The 17,437-nt window shown below is 34.4% G+C and overlaps 1 protein-coding gene across 1 annotated transcript in view; it reads right to left on the reverse strand.

Moving 5' to 3' along the window:
• Window positions 1-298: 298 nt before the first annotated feature.
• Window positions 299-17,437, reverse strand: part of LYPLAL1 (lysophospholipase like 1) — a 35,042-nt gene continuing 17,903 nt past the window's right edge. The window contains exons 3-5 of the mRNA XM_025892084.2: window positions 12,844-13,013; window positions 1,450-1,565; window positions 299-652 (exon numbers count right to left, since the gene is read on the reverse strand). Of these exons, the coding sequence (XP_025747869.1) occupies window positions 413-652; window positions 1,450-1,565; window positions 12,844-13,013 (526 nt within the window). The 3' untranslated portion in view covers window positions 299-412. The remainder of the gene's footprint in view (window positions 653-1,449; window positions 1,566-12,843; window positions 13,014-17,437) is intronic.

Below are 17,437 nucleotides of genomic sequence, written 5' to 3' on the forward strand. Positions count from 1 at the left end.
GATTTAAATTAGAAATTGGTAACAAACATACCTAAAATATTCCCAAATATTTGGGAACAAAATAGGACACTTAAATAAAATGCCATATTAAGCCTCTTCATGTCTTCTCACTGCCCTTACTTAAACTCACTTTACATTATTTTTTAAATTTAAATATTTAATTACTCAAAAAGATCTCCAATTATTTACAAATGTATCTGAAAAACAATCCACAGATGGTTGTCTAAATTAATATTTACCATTAATAAGAACGATGCTACTTCTGTGGTATTAAGCATTTCAATAACTACTAAATAAGTCAGTATACTTCACATTTATTAATATTTTAATTATCATTTATCAAATTGTAATTTGGCAGTAAAAACCACTTTTCGCAGAGGCATGACATGCAGATTAACAAATCAATCTTGATTCATTCACTTTGCCTTTCCATTTCTCCTGGAAGCTTTGTAAGAATCCATGACTTCAGTTTTTCTAGCTCAGGTTTGCTTAGCTCATGGTAAATACCCGGGAAACTATGAAACTTTGTGCTCACTCCTAGGGATTTTAACATTGAGTTTGTCTCTTCACCCCAAGAATGAAGAACTAACTCATCTGCAGCACCATGGCACTGAAATAATTCAGGGAGCACACCATCACTTTCCCGAACAGCCTAGAGAACAGGAAATAGAAATGGGAATGTTTACGAAATTAGTTTAAGAACATCATTCTGGGAAATCACACAGGGCAGAAAAATTGCAATTTTACCCAAGCTTCAATATTCCAAGGGAGAAAATAGGCAGTCGTGGTGCAGTCTAAGGTATAACCTGGTGGTCCTGGCTGGGGGCTCAGCTGGTTGCAGCACCACGTGAGCTACAGTTAGTTGTATGTGACCAGCAGTGACTCCATAGAGGACTGTCTCAAACATGGTCAGAGGGCTTCCTGAAGAGACTGTGAGACTCGGTCAGACAGACCTCTTCACGCAGGGTGGAAGGACGGAGGAAGGCAGGGACAATCAAGGGAAAAATTACATTCTAGTTTTCATTTCTGTACCTGCTGCTTCTACTTCAGGTATGAAGTTACAAAGCTATAAGGTACCGTATTCATATATTAGCATGTTGCTATGAAACAGGTATCGGGAATGTGAGTCTTTGTTTTGATCACATTTGTGACATAATAAACAAACCTTACTATAATCACCCATATTTTTATTATGTGTAAGGGATACATATGTATCTTACATAGATTCTTTTTATCCTTTCCCCTTCGACACTGTGCTTAACAATACTCTTTGTATGGCATTTCCTGAACATTAATGACCAGCTGGAATTAATATTTAACATTAACTCATTGGGGATGGATCTCCAGCAGTGCTCTGTGCACCAACTGTTATTGCTTAATTACCAATTTTTAGTTTCAATGTGTGACTATATCATGACTGCTTCTTTTGTTTTGTTTTTAAAAACTTACCTGGTAAACAGCAGATGTTTTATTCAGAAAACTAGAAAGAGCAAATACTCCTGCCACATCTTGATGATTTCGATATGCTAAATGCATTGCCATGCACCCTCCCATAGAAAATCCTCCTAAAAGAAGCAAAAATTCACTTATCAGAAAAGGCAGAATATATGGGACAATAATTTAGAACAAGATACATCTGTGTCAGGCTTCCACGCATGTTTTAAAGTATTTGGAGACCTTTAGAGAGATACAGTGCTAAAAAGCAACTTAGTCTACTTTCCAGCTCATTAAAAAAATACTTGCAATGAGTAAGTAACACTGGTTCATCTATGTCATCAGTGGTAAAGAGACTTGTTATAAAAACAGCTGGGAATTAAACAAAGAAATCATACTTATTGACTAAAATATTTATCATAATTCCAAAATATAAGTCATAGCACGTTAAACTTCTAATGTCTACTTATATCTTGCTTATACTTGTATTATAGGAGTCCTCACACTGCCACCAGAATTAGTAACACACATCTTTTTTGTCTTACTTGCCAAGCTCCAAGACCCATGAGGAGTTACATTTCTAGGGCCTGCCATAAAATAGATGTTTAGTGATCTTTTAGCGAAGATGATCAAAAATTTGATGAGCTAGTTAAAATATCTCTGAATTATAATATTGTTTTGGAAACCAACTTACGATGGTGTAATTAAAACATAATTAAAACATACCTATACAAACTTTTTCAGAGGAGCCAAAAAATAATTTACTCATTTAACAAATTTTTATTGTCTTTTATGTGCCCGAAGACCGTACTAGCCACTGGAGATATGCAGACTAAAATGCATGGTCTCCGTGCTCCCTTCAGCAGCACATATACATGGGCCTTTGTCCTTGAGGGGAGCACCAGAGACATCACAGAATATGGAGATAGGTATATGATGCGGTGGCCCAGCTGCAGGCTAGAGACCTGGAATGCTATTCCTCCGTTGGAGTGAGGGTTAAAAGGTGTCCTATTTACATTTTGTGAGAAATCAGTATAGAAAGTAAATCACACAGCCACACACTTGTGGAAATATAAAAATATACATTGGTGTAGAATCCAGATCTCATTTCCAGATTCCTGTTTTATTTCACTTAACAAAGTGTAAAGCTGAGTCCTTAGAGATGATAAATTTGAATTTACTACAATCTCCTTTTACGGATGAAGTGAACCAAGGCCCAAGATTAGGTGATCTCCTTAAGGATGCGCCCCTAACTGTAGCTGTAAAGCTAGGACTTTTGGAATCCAGATTGCTTGCAACAGACCTTAATGTACTCTCTACTATCCTCCAGTATTTATTAAAATAGAACTGCTTTTAAATTTTTTTATTTTTTTTATTTTTAGGGGAGAGGAACCATGAGAGACGATGGACTCTGAAAAACAAACTGAGGGTTCTAGAGGGGAGGAGGGTAGGGGGATGGGTTAGCCTGGTGATGGGTATTAAAGAGGGCACATTCTGCATGGAGCACTGGGTGTTATGCACAAACAATGAATCATGGAACACTACATCAAAAACTAATGATGTAATATATGGTGATTAACACAATAAAAAAATTAAAAATTTTTTTATTTTTATATTTTATTTATTTATTTAATAATGTCTAATAATATTACTGGGCAGGCCGATATTATTTTGGACCCAGGATACAATGTATGAATGAAGATTACTAGGCTTGTGAAGTTTAGATTTTTAAGAAGTACATAAGATGCAAATAATGACAGTACATGATAAATATTACATCTGTGGTTTTCAACATACTAGAAAGAAATAATACGGTCTCATCAGTAGCAGAAGTTCACCATGGATAAGAACCACTTGAAAGTCTCTTTCAAAATAACCCCCCACACCAGCCACAGACACAGATATGTCTGATGAGAGATCATGAATGTGCTTGGCAGGGGAGGAGGCAGCATACACATCTTAAAATTGAGTGTGTGAAAGTTGCATATGTGCATCAGATTTCCAAAAAGTTTAAAACCACTGGACTACATTACCTGTTAATGTGTACACTGATCAACAGGACATGCCCCATTAGGATAGCAGAGCTTGCTGCAGATGATGAGTGTTTCTGGTAAACTCTCATTCTAAGTAAATAGAATGAGAAACTTACTGGGTTTTGCTACAGTTCTAGTTATAGACTCCTCTTTTTCTTCTCAAGTTTTTCTATGTGATACAGTACATGGGTTATAAAGCAAACACTCTGAAACAGAATTCCTATCAAGTTTTAATTTAGCAACTGTAAGTTAGTTCTCTGGATTTTGAAATCCTTGAGGGTAAGAAACAGTTCTTTCTTCCATCAGCACACTGTGGTTGCAGGCTTATGAGGAGCTCAGCAAAGTGTCCCCACTCTCTGGTACGCATGTGCTGAGGAGTTGGCTTCCTCATCTTCTGTGCCCAGTGGTGAGTACACCTGCTAGTACACGGTGGCAATTCAATAAAAGTCTGTTTAGCTGAATTCTTAGAAACCATATATTATAGGATGAAAGTAATACAAAGTTTTACATCATCTCCTAAATTTATCATATTTAAAGGCACACAAAACATTTTCTAATTTAAAGTCTGGTGGAAAGAGGACCACAGTGAAATAAAGGGAAACTGAATTTTAATCCTACCAGTGATACTCTAGCGGTTGCCTTGAGGTAAATTATTTAAAACCCAGGATCTCATTTCCTGTAAGATTAGATAGTTGGACTAGACGATCTTTAGGGTTTCCACCAAGTTGTTGTTGTTAAGATTTTGAGAGAGAAAGAGAGAAAGAGGGAGAGGGAGCATAAGCAGGGGGAGCGGCAGAGGGAGAGGGAGAACCAGACTCCCCATTGAGCAGGGAGGTGGTGTGGGGCTTGATCCAGGACCCGGGGATCATGACCTGAGCCGAAGGCAGACACTTAACCAAATGAGCCACCCAGATGCCCCAGGGTTTCCACCAAGTTTTTAAATCTATTATATACAAATGCTTTAATAATCACTTGTAAAAGTCAAAGAGCAAGGACTTTCAAAGTTTACGGGGTTACTGTAAATACAGAAGCCTACTTTCAGTTTAAGAATAAGAATCCCTATCTCCCAGAATACAATTGCAGCCTTCCTTCAAGTTCACAGAACCAATCTTAGCAAACGCTTACTTCCTTCATCGCTTTAGATCTCCCCTCTTTTTCCAATTTACTTACAAAATGAATTCTAGGTTGCTTATAACCAAACACAATGTTCACAATAAAACTACATCTCTAAAATGAGGGGAAAATGTGAGGGAGGGAGAGATGGGGTTGCTGGAAGAACGAGAGATCAGGAACAAAAGAGAGACACAGACCATAATATGAGGAGGCAGCAGCAATTAGGGGTGCGGCTGGTCTTCTAACTGCTTCCCTGTAGCAAGACAACATTCTTTAACAGAAGGAATCATGCCAAATCCTACTAGAAGCTTCTACCAGCATTGAATTCCTGGGTGGAATTTATCAAGGAGATCTTTATTAAACATAAAACTCAAAACCAGACATTTTTACATACAGCATCTTCTGTTCTTGAATCTTTTATGTAAGTCTGGGACAGAAAGACAACGTTCAGTAGTCTATAAGGTTCATACAGGAATTTTTGTCTGTTTTATTCACTGAGGTACCGTCCCCATGCTTAGAACAGTGCCTGGCATATAGCAGGCACTTAGTAAGTATTTTATCGAATAAATGAATAAACATTGGTTGTGGTTCTGTAAGAATATTTCTGCAAGGGGACAAATTTATATCATCAGGGAACGTGGCTCTTTGGTGATCTGACTGGATATAACAGTAAAGTTTAGAAAAAGCAGGGGTGAATGGTTAGTGTGCCCCAGGCTAATGATTCCTAAATCCGGCTCCTTAAAAAAAAAAAAAAAAAAGAAAAAGAAAAAAGAAAATAAAAAATAAAGTCAGCCCCAGACCCTTTAACACAATCTCAAAGTATATGTCTAATTTTTAAAAGCTCTTCTACCTATAAATCAAATGTATGAGAATCATAGTCTTAGAAAAGTATCAATAGCTGCAAGGCAGACAATTCAGGATTAGGTAAAATGGGTAAGAACAGAAAGTGAAAATATGGTCACGATTTAAAAGAAATCCATGTGTTATAGATACCAAGGCTGTAGGAACAATGTTTTTATTTTTTGGAGAAATTCAAGAGCTTGAATTATATTTTTGCCAAATGTACCTAAGGAATATATTAAATATGACCAGTGTGACTAAGGAACTAAATGTTTAATTTTATTTAATTTTAGCTAGTTCAAATTTAAGTTTAAATAGTCACATGTGCTAAGGACTATCATATTGGACAATGAAGTTCTGGTAATCTAAGCTGCACCAATAATTGAAAAAAGCTTCACAATTCATAAATGGAGCAAAATGAAAACATTTCATAAAGAGATGTTGAGGCGAGGATCATTAAATGTGATCTTTTAATATGATAGAGATTTAAAGATCACAAGGTAAAAGGTGAATGAAACAGATTAGCAAGCACAAATAACTTAAAAAATTATTTTAAAACCATCCATATTGAGAAAATTTTACAGATTAAATCTTCCCCTTCAACATTTCATTTTTATTGACCAGGGTAACCTAATAACTTGGTGTGGTTTCAGAGCCCCCTGAATGAAACCAGCCTAACAAGAACAAAACCAAAAGAAAGAAAGAAAACATTTTCCCACATCTGAGATGTCATTACGAACAAACATAAATGCATCCTGCAGACATTGACCCTCATGTTCAATATTCATAATTTACAGTGAAAATAAATGTACTCATTGAAATCTTATTATTTGAAGATTTAATATAAGTCCCTTACCCAATTATAATCTTGTGAGGTAATGCAACTTCTCACCAGTCAACTTTGATAATACAATCACCTTTAGCATCACAACTTACTATGAAAAGGGACTTTGTATATTTTTTTCTAATAGAAGGAAATTTAACACAAAAGACTAGTTATTTGAATTCAATTTCCATCTAAATGTCTAAAATGCAATATAAAATATACTGTTCAGTAAGTAAATACCAAAGAGTAAACTCATTGTAGGTAATGGTTATAATGTATATTTATAGTTGCTGGCAAAGTATTAAAACGTCAAGAGTTAACATTTCAACATATATTTAAGATTAACAAGCTGAATAAAACATGTTAAAAAAATAATAAACTTAGCTTTTATGAACTCTTTAAATAAAATAAAACAGAAACAATGTATAAAAAAACTATGTACTGGGAAAACTAATCTATCTGAAAGCAAAATCCAGAGGAAAAAAAATACTTACAAATTCAAGTCTACATCAGGATTTTTAGAATGTAATAAAATCTACCCTCCCTTCAAATTTCAACAGTTCTTCCATTTAACTTATGTTTTATAGTTATTCAGACTGAACTGTGATAAAGTCTCAAAAGGTTTGGGAATATATCTTTGTCTATTTTCTCTGATATTTACAGGGTAAACAAAATACTTATCATATTCCAGAAAAAGCTGTTGGAACAGGAGTTCCCAGCCTTTAAAGTTCTAATTGCTGTTGAAGAAACACAAGTTGTTTAATGAAGGCGTACATATGTGGAAAAGAAAGTAGGAATCTGCTATCATTCTCAAGTTTTAGGCCAAGAAAGAGCTTCAGAAGAAACTTGTATAAGGTCAGGACAAAGGGAGCCTGGAAATTTTGGTGCTAATCTTCATCTTGGTCATTCCAATCATCCCTTCATTTTTATTTTAAATATAAAATTAATACACTGATATATATCCAGTGTATAAAGTGTTTTCACCATACAGACAGAAATAAAACGAGTCATCCAAAATTTCACTACTCATACATAATTCTGACATGTTTTTAAATGTTCATTTTAATAGTTAAACACTCAACATGTATAATTTTTGTACCTTACTTTTTCTTCAATATCATACTGAATAAAGTCTTTCAACAGAATTACAAAATCCATAATTTTATTCATCGAACACACACTCATAAAGTTCCTTATATGTGTACATACAGTATTTGATCATTACATAACATTCAATTGTATTAATAGACCATAATTCCCTTAACTATCTCTCTCATGATGGGTATTTAGAACATCAGGTGTAATTCCAGGAGTACTTGATTCTCCCTGCTTCAAAATTCTGACAAAATGCTCATATTATCAAAATTCTTATAATCTGGTTATATCATTTGTCAGGTTCTATATGTCCTAGATCAAAGTTAAACCCTAAATTTTATCAGTTTTGTCTTAACAAATTGTCACCATCTAGTGGCCGAAAAAGGAATCCCATCCTGGTAGAAAGGTGACTAAGTCAAAGGATCTGGGTTCTAGTCCCAACTCGATTTTATGGTAGCTAGAATCTCTTTGAATTTTAGTTTTGTTTTTTTTTTTAAATTTGAAATGAGAATAATAATTTCTTGTTTTACCTATTACAAGGCTCAAAAGAGATACTGTGCATGAAAACAACCTTATAATTTAAACACTATCTGAAAATAAAACATTATGATGTATTAATAATGGCAATTTTTAAAAACTGTCAAGTGTGATATAAATGCCAACTATTTTAGTAGTATTACTACTGTATATACTTTTGAAGCACAACAGTACAAATGGGAAAAATTATACCTTTCTCCATTATGATTTCTCACATTATACAGAAATATATCAGAAGGAAATGAGTTTCAGGACTGACATTAACAGAGAGACAGAATGTAGTACTATGAATTTGCTTACATTCTGCATGATAGACACTCCCCACATGTTAATAAAACAAGAAGACAGGATAATCTAGCATTATTAATAATTTTTTCAGGATACAAGATTTGAACCAACGGTTTATTACAGTAACTATATTGTCAACAATCAGAAACTGATTTAAAGTTACTATTTTACTGCCCACATTTCCCCTAACTTTTCTCATACACTCTGTAGAATCATGTGTGGTATAAATACATAAAATTAAATAAGGAAACTTTCTTATGCCTGAGAGTCTTACTGTACAGAGTGAGGATTCACGGATGTCCCCAAGGCCACCCCGCTGTATCTGACCCCAACAGTAGGATGGGTAGTGAACTTTTTGTCTAGTTCTTCCTATCCAACCAAAGTTAATTTATTTTTTCCATGAAGAAGGCAATCTATTTCCACTGATGCCTAGAAAACCAACAATTTGTTTTCACAGCTAACGCTTGCAGTTGATTATCATGGCCTTCAGTATAAACTTTATTCATCTTTGTGTTCCCTAAATCTGGAAACAGTGTGTGTGTCAATCGCCATCATTCTCTTGGATCTATTTAGCCACCTTGTGTTCTCCTGGCCTTCAGACTGGCCTGCCCTCCACCGCGTTATCAGCATAAGCTTTCTGAAATGCACATTCAATCATGTTATTCTCTGTATCTAATTCAATAATCCTCGGGAATTGTAGTGCATACTAAACTAGTATATCCTGAGAGATTCTGATGTGCCCTTCCTTTCTTGCATGAGTGTGTTTATCAGTCATATTTTTACTCATTCTTTAAAACTCGGTTGGAGAGGGGCGCCTGGGTGCCTCAGCCATTAAGCGCCTGCCTTCGGCTTAGGTCATGATCTCAGGGTCCTGGGATCGAGCCCCACATCGGGCTCCCTGCTCCATGAGAAACCTGCTTCTCCCTCTCCCTCTGTCCCTGCTTGTGTTCCTCTCTTGCTATCTCTCTATCAAATAAATACAAAATCTTAAAAAAAAAAAACCTCAGTTGGAGAGTTCTCTCTTCTAAGAAGCAGTCCCTAACTCCCCCAAAGATTTACTTGTCTTTCCTCACTGCTCACATTGTACCTTGTATACACTTCCACAATATACTGTATTAAAGCACCTTATTTCTGTATCTCCCTCATTAGGCTGTAAAATTTTTGATAGTTTTCTTGATACTCCAATATTTAACATTTTTATTAATAATTTGGAGATCAGGTTTGGTATGAGAAGTACCATCTTTGACTTGATCAAGCTAGGTACACTATCCAAAAACAGTCTGGAAAACATATATTATTAAAACAATTGTTTTTTAAAACTAAGTTTATTATAATAAAATACCACTCATCAAAATAAAACCACAATGAATAGCTTCCCACCTACCCAAATATAGAGAATAGTGTTGTTTTACAAAGCTACGCTGGTTGCATATAACCTCAGAGATAAGGGTTCTATCAACATATATTGTATGATATTAAATCAGAAATTTTATCACATATTAAACAAAATCAATAAGGATTAACAATTTTTGTACCTATTATCTCCATGTTTTTCCTTTCTGATCCTAAAATTATCTAGTTTTTCCTTTTACAATTATTTTTTTAAAAATAACCCAACCTCACTGTGGTGCATATGTGTGTATGTAATAAAAATTGTTCAGAATCTTAAATGCATTTTTCTTTGACTTCCCACTGAATCCCTCCTTCTTTAAAATGTTATGAATAGCACTTAAATCTTACTTCACCTCAAATGTACTATATATATATATATATATATAGAGAGAGAGAGAGAGAGAGAGAGACACACACAAAAGTACAAAAACCAGTAGAAAAACATTAAGCAGTATGTTTAATGTTAAGTTTAAATAATCTATGAAAAAGAAAGAGGAAAACACAGCATGTCCACCACTGAGCAAAAAATGAAGACAGCTGGTAGGGAAGAAGCAGTGAGCTACCTGAGTCTCCCAGGGGCAGGCCTGGCCCAGTAGGGCCTTTCTGCTGTTTGGAGTGACCATGGCGTAAGGAGTATAAAGACTATTTAATAACAGCAAGAAGCCTGTCTTATGCCAGACACACTTCTAAGTACTTCATATGAATTGACTAATTCAATCATCACAACTCTGTAAGACAGGTACTATTATTATCATCAAGCACAGAGGCTAAGGGGATTCTATACCTACAAAGTAGTGAGTCTAAGGTTGGAAATCTGCAGGCCGAGTCCAGAGCCCTGGTTCTTGCCTGTGTTCTACTGCCATCAGCTGCATCAGCGCATTTGCAATTATGATATGCATAATGCAGGGAATTCATGTACACATATTTGAACACAGTGACACTGCTTCTTGTGCCACAATTTTCAAATAAATGGGTGGTTCAGTTAGGTCAGTAAGATGAGCAAATAACAACCACAACAAAAAAATCCCCACAGGACAGGAATGCTACTTCCTCTCTGCACTAAGAGTTAACCTATGTAAAGAATCCCATACACAAAAAAGGAGGTAATATTGGGCGCCTGGGTGGCTCAGGTGGTTAAGCGACTGCCTTCGGCTCAGGTCATGATCCTGGAGTCCCGGGATTGAGTCCTGCATCGGGCTCCCTGCTCAGCAGGGAGTCTGCTTCTCCCTCTGACCCTCTTCCCTCTGGTGCTCTCTCTCTCTCATTCTCTCTCTCTCTCAAATAAATAAATAAAATCTTTAAAAAAAAAAAGGAGGTAATATAACTAATGTTTTGTCATAGTATAAGAGGTCAAGGATCATGTGTAGTTTGGGGTACATGTTTAATGCTACAGAACTGTTCCTGAAGATTTATGTTCATTGACTAGTTAAATAACTAACAATACAGGTAACAAGAACAAACTACCTTGCATCTGCACTTTCTTTCACATCTCAAATGAGGAAAGAGGCTTTCTTATAGAAGTTAGCTCAACTCACAAATTCTAAAAAAATACCTTCTTTCCTAGCTTTTTATATTCATAAAATAATATAATATGTAAATATTTTAATATTTTAACATGGCTTTGTCATAAATTTCAAGTTTTATCATTTTATAATGTAATCATCTACAAAGCTACCAAAAAGAAATTTTGTTGTTATAAATTCAATGGAGTTTTGATAAAATACTGAGTATATTACTGAATGCTTTATAAATAAGATGATGTTTTAACAAGGTTCTCTTGGTACTTCAGAAAATAATACTTCCATGACATGGTAAAAAGAAAGCAAAATAAATTCCAGATGAACCAAAAATTACATGTAAAAAAAAATAAATCACATTATAGAAAACGAGTAGAAAATCTATTTGAATATTTACCCAAGTTTTAGAGACTTTCTTAAACTGAGACCTTATTTGGAAAAGAAAAATTGTAAGAAGAAAGACCAATAGACAACTAAGAAAAGCTTTCCTGTGTTAAAATATAACAAAATTAGAAGGAAAATAACAAATTAAGTACAAATTTACCTTATTTTTAGCAAATTTTTTTTCAAGACAATATTATTCAGTGAGGATTTAATATGATGGACAGTGTAATAGGGGTGGTAGAAGTATCAATAGGTACAATTTTTTCGTGAAAGGAATCTGACAATATGTATTAGAAGTCTTAAAATTGTTTGGTTAACTGAATGGGACAATCATGGGCTTTGAAATCCAGAATGAGCCATGTATTTCACAAACATCGCCTCCCAGTAAAACAGACTTTGTACTGTTATTCCTACTTTTTTTGTTGTTGTTGTTCTCCATTTAATGTTGAAACAGAGGACCAGAAAGGGAATGTTGCTGGGCTTGAGTGCACACTGCTTTTAACTAACAAAAGTAGAAGTTGAAGGCAAGCCAGAAGAGAATGGATTTTATTCAATGTATTATTATACTGCCTCTCAACTGAATGACTAGTTCAGTACTTCAATAAACACAAAGGAAGTTTATTAATTTACCCAAATCTTGTCTATACGAGATCTCAGTGTGCATTTTAATGTTATTTAGAGTATGATAGAGATAGCTAATTTGCTTTATAATTTCATCATTAAATACAACTCATTATAAATTGAATAGTTGTATTTGAAAATAAAACTCCTTCACCAAAATATGTCCTGTACCGTCCACATCCTACCCAGCCAATCTCATTTTCCTATGTATTATAGAAATAGAGATTTTAATAGTTTATGTATTTAATGATTACAGAGAAAGAAAAGGGCATTAAGTAGAATAAACAGCTTATCTAAAGGTACTTTATATTTTCTTGGAAACAGGAATTGCTGAAGGTATGTTTAAAAGGAGTTTATAAATGCCCTACTCCTGTGATACTAAGTCTGAAGAGTTTACTTTTCATGGATTTTATATTACATTTTGACTGCGTATACTACCTTAATCATGGCAATAGTTTAAACATATTTATAAAACTTAAGCTAACTAAAATAAAATATTTTAAAAACTGAAGTGAAAAATCTCTTAATTGAAATTTGAGCATGGAATTCTCAAATTATGTTACTATCAGAAAGAAAATAAATTAAGGTTTCATGAGCTGTTGTTTAACATTTTTGAAACCCTTATTATGTAAACTCTTATTTGAAACTATGAACACATCAAGTGATATACAAGTGTTTCTAAATAATATTCCAAGTAAAGTTCAATGTACTGAAATAGACGAAATTGAAAGAAACTTAAATTACCAACATTTAAAGGTCTTACCTACTAATATTCTATTCTTCTTGATCCCACTTTTTACTTCATCATCAATCAAATCAGTAAGCACCTGACACATTACATTGATTGATTCAAGGTGTTCTGGGCAGTCATTAGATATTTTAAGTCGGTCAAACCATACACTGGAGATTCCTCCTTTCATAGGAGTATATGGCCTGTTTAAAACCAAAACAAACAAACAAAACCAAAAAGAAAACAAAGGAAAAGGGAATGTTATTAAAATGGATGTTTCAATTTCTAAAACACTACTGTGTTGAATAATCTCAATTTCCTCCAAGTTTTATAAAGAGTTCATATTGAAAGCAGTCTCATGCATATTGCATTAACTTACTTGCTTATACTTACACTGATTCCATTAACATTTCCTAATGCCAACTCATCATCTTTCCCTATTTCTCTCCATCTTTTCAGATTCATAAATTCTCCAGAGAATTCCCATGAAAAAGGAATTATATATGTATAACATATAATTATATAATTAATATACATAGTGTACACGTGTTTATTTTTTTCTGCTCAATTTAAATGACTGATCAGGTCTACCATTTTTTTTTCAATTTCTGTTTTGATTTACGTTAGTCCCTTCCCCCCCTTAATGTAGGATCAATATTTTAGTATTCATAACCAACTGAATAATGTTTGTCCCCGCAAAAAGTTTAATATCTCAAGAGGGGAAAAAAATGATTCACCAAAATGCTTTTAAAAGGTGGTTAACTTGTAGCACTTAAGTATGAAAAGATGAGTTAATATTTTAAGAGCTTTCTTAATCACATCCAGATGATCCTTAGAATGAGGGCTCAATTTTTTTTTTTAATCAAGAGTTAGAACTTCTATTTTTTTTTTTTTTTTTTTGGTCTTCTCAGGGACCTTGAAATGAGAATTTAATGGGGTACAAATAATCTTTGGAAGCACTTATCAAACAGCTATCCATACTGTTTGCATCATTTGGGTCTCAAACTGGGTGCCTCGTTGGGACTTACGTTTTATGTGATAAGATGCTCTGAACTGGGTGCTCTGTTGAACAAAACTGATCTTACAAGATGCTTTATATTTACATATGAGGTGAGATGGTTATAGTATTAGTGAATCTTCACCCATTCACTGTATATTCCTACTCTGGAATGCTCTGTTAAAGTGAGTGAGTGTGTGTATATGGCAAGGTATTACAAATATTCTGTTTTAACCAATTACAATGGGGTTAAGGGTTCCTGTGTTCATGTCCGATGTTGGTAAAGGTTAATGAAGGGGAATGAAAACAACCTTAGACATTCCTGTAAACAAACATAGAGGTATAGCAGGATACAGAAGATAAACACAGAGAAGGTTTCCCAAAGATGAGGGATAAGAGGGTTCAATCAAAAAAACTGTTTTCCACGTGGCAAAGTATGCTTTCCCTTTACATGACAGTGAAAACAGGATTTATGTCCTGTGCAAGAAAGCCCTGGAAAACACAACCAGTGCTAAAAGTACCCATCATAATTTCAAAGAAATCTAAACCAGGGATGATCACAGATGCAGAATTCCTCCTATATTTACCACTTGGACCATCTCAGAGTTAGTTGTATACTCTCACCCTCCAGAGTCAGTGAAATAAAAGTATAAAATGTACAGGTAGAAGGGGAAAAAAAGAGGGCTGAACGACACCAACTGAGACCTGACAGTGCCTTCCTATATGTGCTCTAGGGAAAACCAAATGTTCTCCACCTGGAACAACCAACTGGAACTTCAGCACACCCCAAGAGCTAGAAATATTCAATTCTTATTCTCTCATGCACTGTTATCAAAAGACTCCACAATCTGTGCAGATCTGCCCTTGAGTAGCATCCACTCTATGGGACCAAAGGAGTGATACTGGAGAGAGCAGAACTAATCTTTCTGCATTGATCATACCACTCCAACATAAATGGACATCCACTTTTGATGCCTGGAAATCAAGAGGATTATATTTGGAAAGTTTCTAAGAGAAACTGAAAGCAATCTGAAAATAAGAGCTCATCTACAGAGGATCTTGTTTATTTACTAAAATAGAAGAATGTTATAAACATTACTTTGCAACATCTTTCTAAAATTTGAATGTATATTTTGAATATCCCCTGTAAGACAGGACATAAAAACCTAACTTTTCTTCTGGTTTATGAAGATATATGATATTCTGCAAAGATGGGAAATTATATGTGTGTTGTTTTGATGTTTTTCAGATAAGTCGTGTTGTGTGCACCACTCCTCCTCTCCATTGCTCCTCTCTTCTCCCCCTCCCCCATCCTGCCTTTCACACTAGGTAAGCTGTGTTTAGGATCTGGAATATATCCTTGAATTTTTCTGTTTTTTGTGTTTTTTTTGCACATACATTAAAACATGCCATCTTTATAGGATTTTTTTTAGAGCACTATTTCCTTTTAAAAAACGAAATAGCCTATTTGCTTTCCTTATATGCCTCATGTTTTTCTCCCTTAACAGTAACTTATGGATATTCTTCCTGATACAGATTGAACCCATCCTTTTAAATGGTTATATAATACCATATGATAAATATGTCCCACAGTTTCATCAGCCATTCCCCTACTAATGGACATTTATTTGGTACACAGGTTTTAGCCACTAAGAATGGTGCTGCATTAAACATATTTGCATACATGTTTTTATGTACTGGGACTTTTATTCCTATGGAACAGTCTAAGAAACAGGACTACTGGAAAGATATTAATTTTTATCTTATTAGATGTTTCAAAGTTGCCACCATTAAGGCTATAAAAATTCACTTTTGTGCAAGAAAAGAGAACATCCTTTTGTCCACAGCCCTAACAGCAATAGGTGCTAACATCCTTTTAAAATATTAGCATTTAAGGGTATCAACTATAGTTTTAAATCAACTTTCTTGAAGCATACATACATAAAAGTACACATTTAAATATATAGGTCCAAGACCTGCCAATATAATCATCTCCACAATGACACAGAACATTCCCTTTACTTCAGAAAATTCCACCCTGCCCCTTTGCAGGCAATTCCCATTCACTATCCTAGGCAACCATGGAGTGATTTTTATCACTATAGAAAGTGTTTCCTGTTCTAGAGCTCTACATGAACAGAATTACCTACCTGTATCATTTTCTATTTTTTTCTATTGTGGTTTTGTTTTCCCATTAGTTTAGAAGAGCACGTGGTCTATAATTGACACTTAAATAGTTGTCATTTGTATTTCAAGTATTCTTTAACATCTATTTTTACATATTGACATTATGTATTTATGGTGTCTTTTCAAAAAATTAGAGAAAAGACATTGCATTTGATATAATTTGTCCTTAAAAGAAAAAGCAACTAAAATTTCTAGGTCTACTGATTTAAGATGCTCTTCCTAATCCATACATTTTTACATGTGGAACTCAAAAATTTCTAAGATTTTTGCTTTCATTTTTAGATTTAAGTCATGAAATTTCCTGGAATTTTTTTCATACATGAAGTGCCATAAGGGTTCAAGTTCATCTTCTCCCATATGGATAGTCAATTGTGTTCATACTATTATTACTAAAAGAAAAAAAAATCTTTCACAAAGGTGAAATTCCATCTTCACCCTATATTTAATTTTATAGTTCTGAGTTAATCTAGTCTCTCTCAACCTAGATTCTGTGAAAGAATGAAGCCCTAATGCCTAACACATACACTATATACAATAAATGGACTTCTCTCCAATGCATCTAGAATGGTACTAGTTCTGTATTATCCTTGGGGAAATCAAGAAAACAACGAAATCATTTCCTGAGATCCCTGAGCTCTGTGATTCAGGTGAAGAACTCTGGCTGACAAAGGTTCTATTTTGTTCTACTTAGGTATTTATCTATCCTTATGTTAGGATGATATTGATGGTACTGAAGTGGCTTTAAAGTGTGTTCTAAAGTTGAGTAATGTTAGTTACTCTCTAACATCATCAAAACCAATCTATTTTTCAGACTCGTCCTCCCTATTCTCAGGCATCCATTAGTTTTTATCTAAGAAATTAATTGCATATTTAGTAATTTAAAAATAATTTCAAAGAATTCTCCTTAAAAGTCCTTGTGGAATTTTAACTAATATTGCATTATTGTTTGGGAATTAACATTTTATGACATAAAACTGAGAGGAAGGAAGATTTTTGCAGACTGAGCTCTTCCTAGGATCTGCCACATTCATATGGGGCCTCTCTTGCATTGTTTTCCAGGCTTTCAAAGGGTACAGAGGAGATAAAATTCTGCATCAGATTTCTACTAGGACTCCACAGAACCTACTTTCTCCCTCATTCCTGAGGGCCTTCTGACCTCAGAAGCTGCTTGGCTCAAGAGAGGTAAATAAATTGGAATCAGAAGGGGAGAGAACACAGAAAGCATTCAAGCCTCCCATCTCCCAGAATCCCTTTCTCAGGATTAACTTTCTTAAAGTACTCTGAAAATGAAAGCAGGTGCTTTCTACTGGTATTAATGTCAGTGTCAGACAAAATGAAATCCCAAACTGCATTTGTCAACGAAATCTCAATGTTCTGAATGAAAACTGAATATACAGCATTCACTCTAAAGCCTGAATTAGACTGTTACTCTTTTGAGTTATT

The sequence above is a fragment of the Callorhinus ursinus genome, unplaced genomic scaffold (genome assembly GCF_003265705.2).
Source record: "Callorhinus ursinus isolate GAN/ISIS: 27379988/994484 unplaced genomic scaffold, GSC_fseal_2.0 scaffold54, whole genome shotgun sequence".
NCBI classification, from domain to species: domain Eukaryota; kingdom Metazoa; phylum Chordata; class Mammalia; order Carnivora; family Otariidae; genus Callorhinus; species Callorhinus ursinus.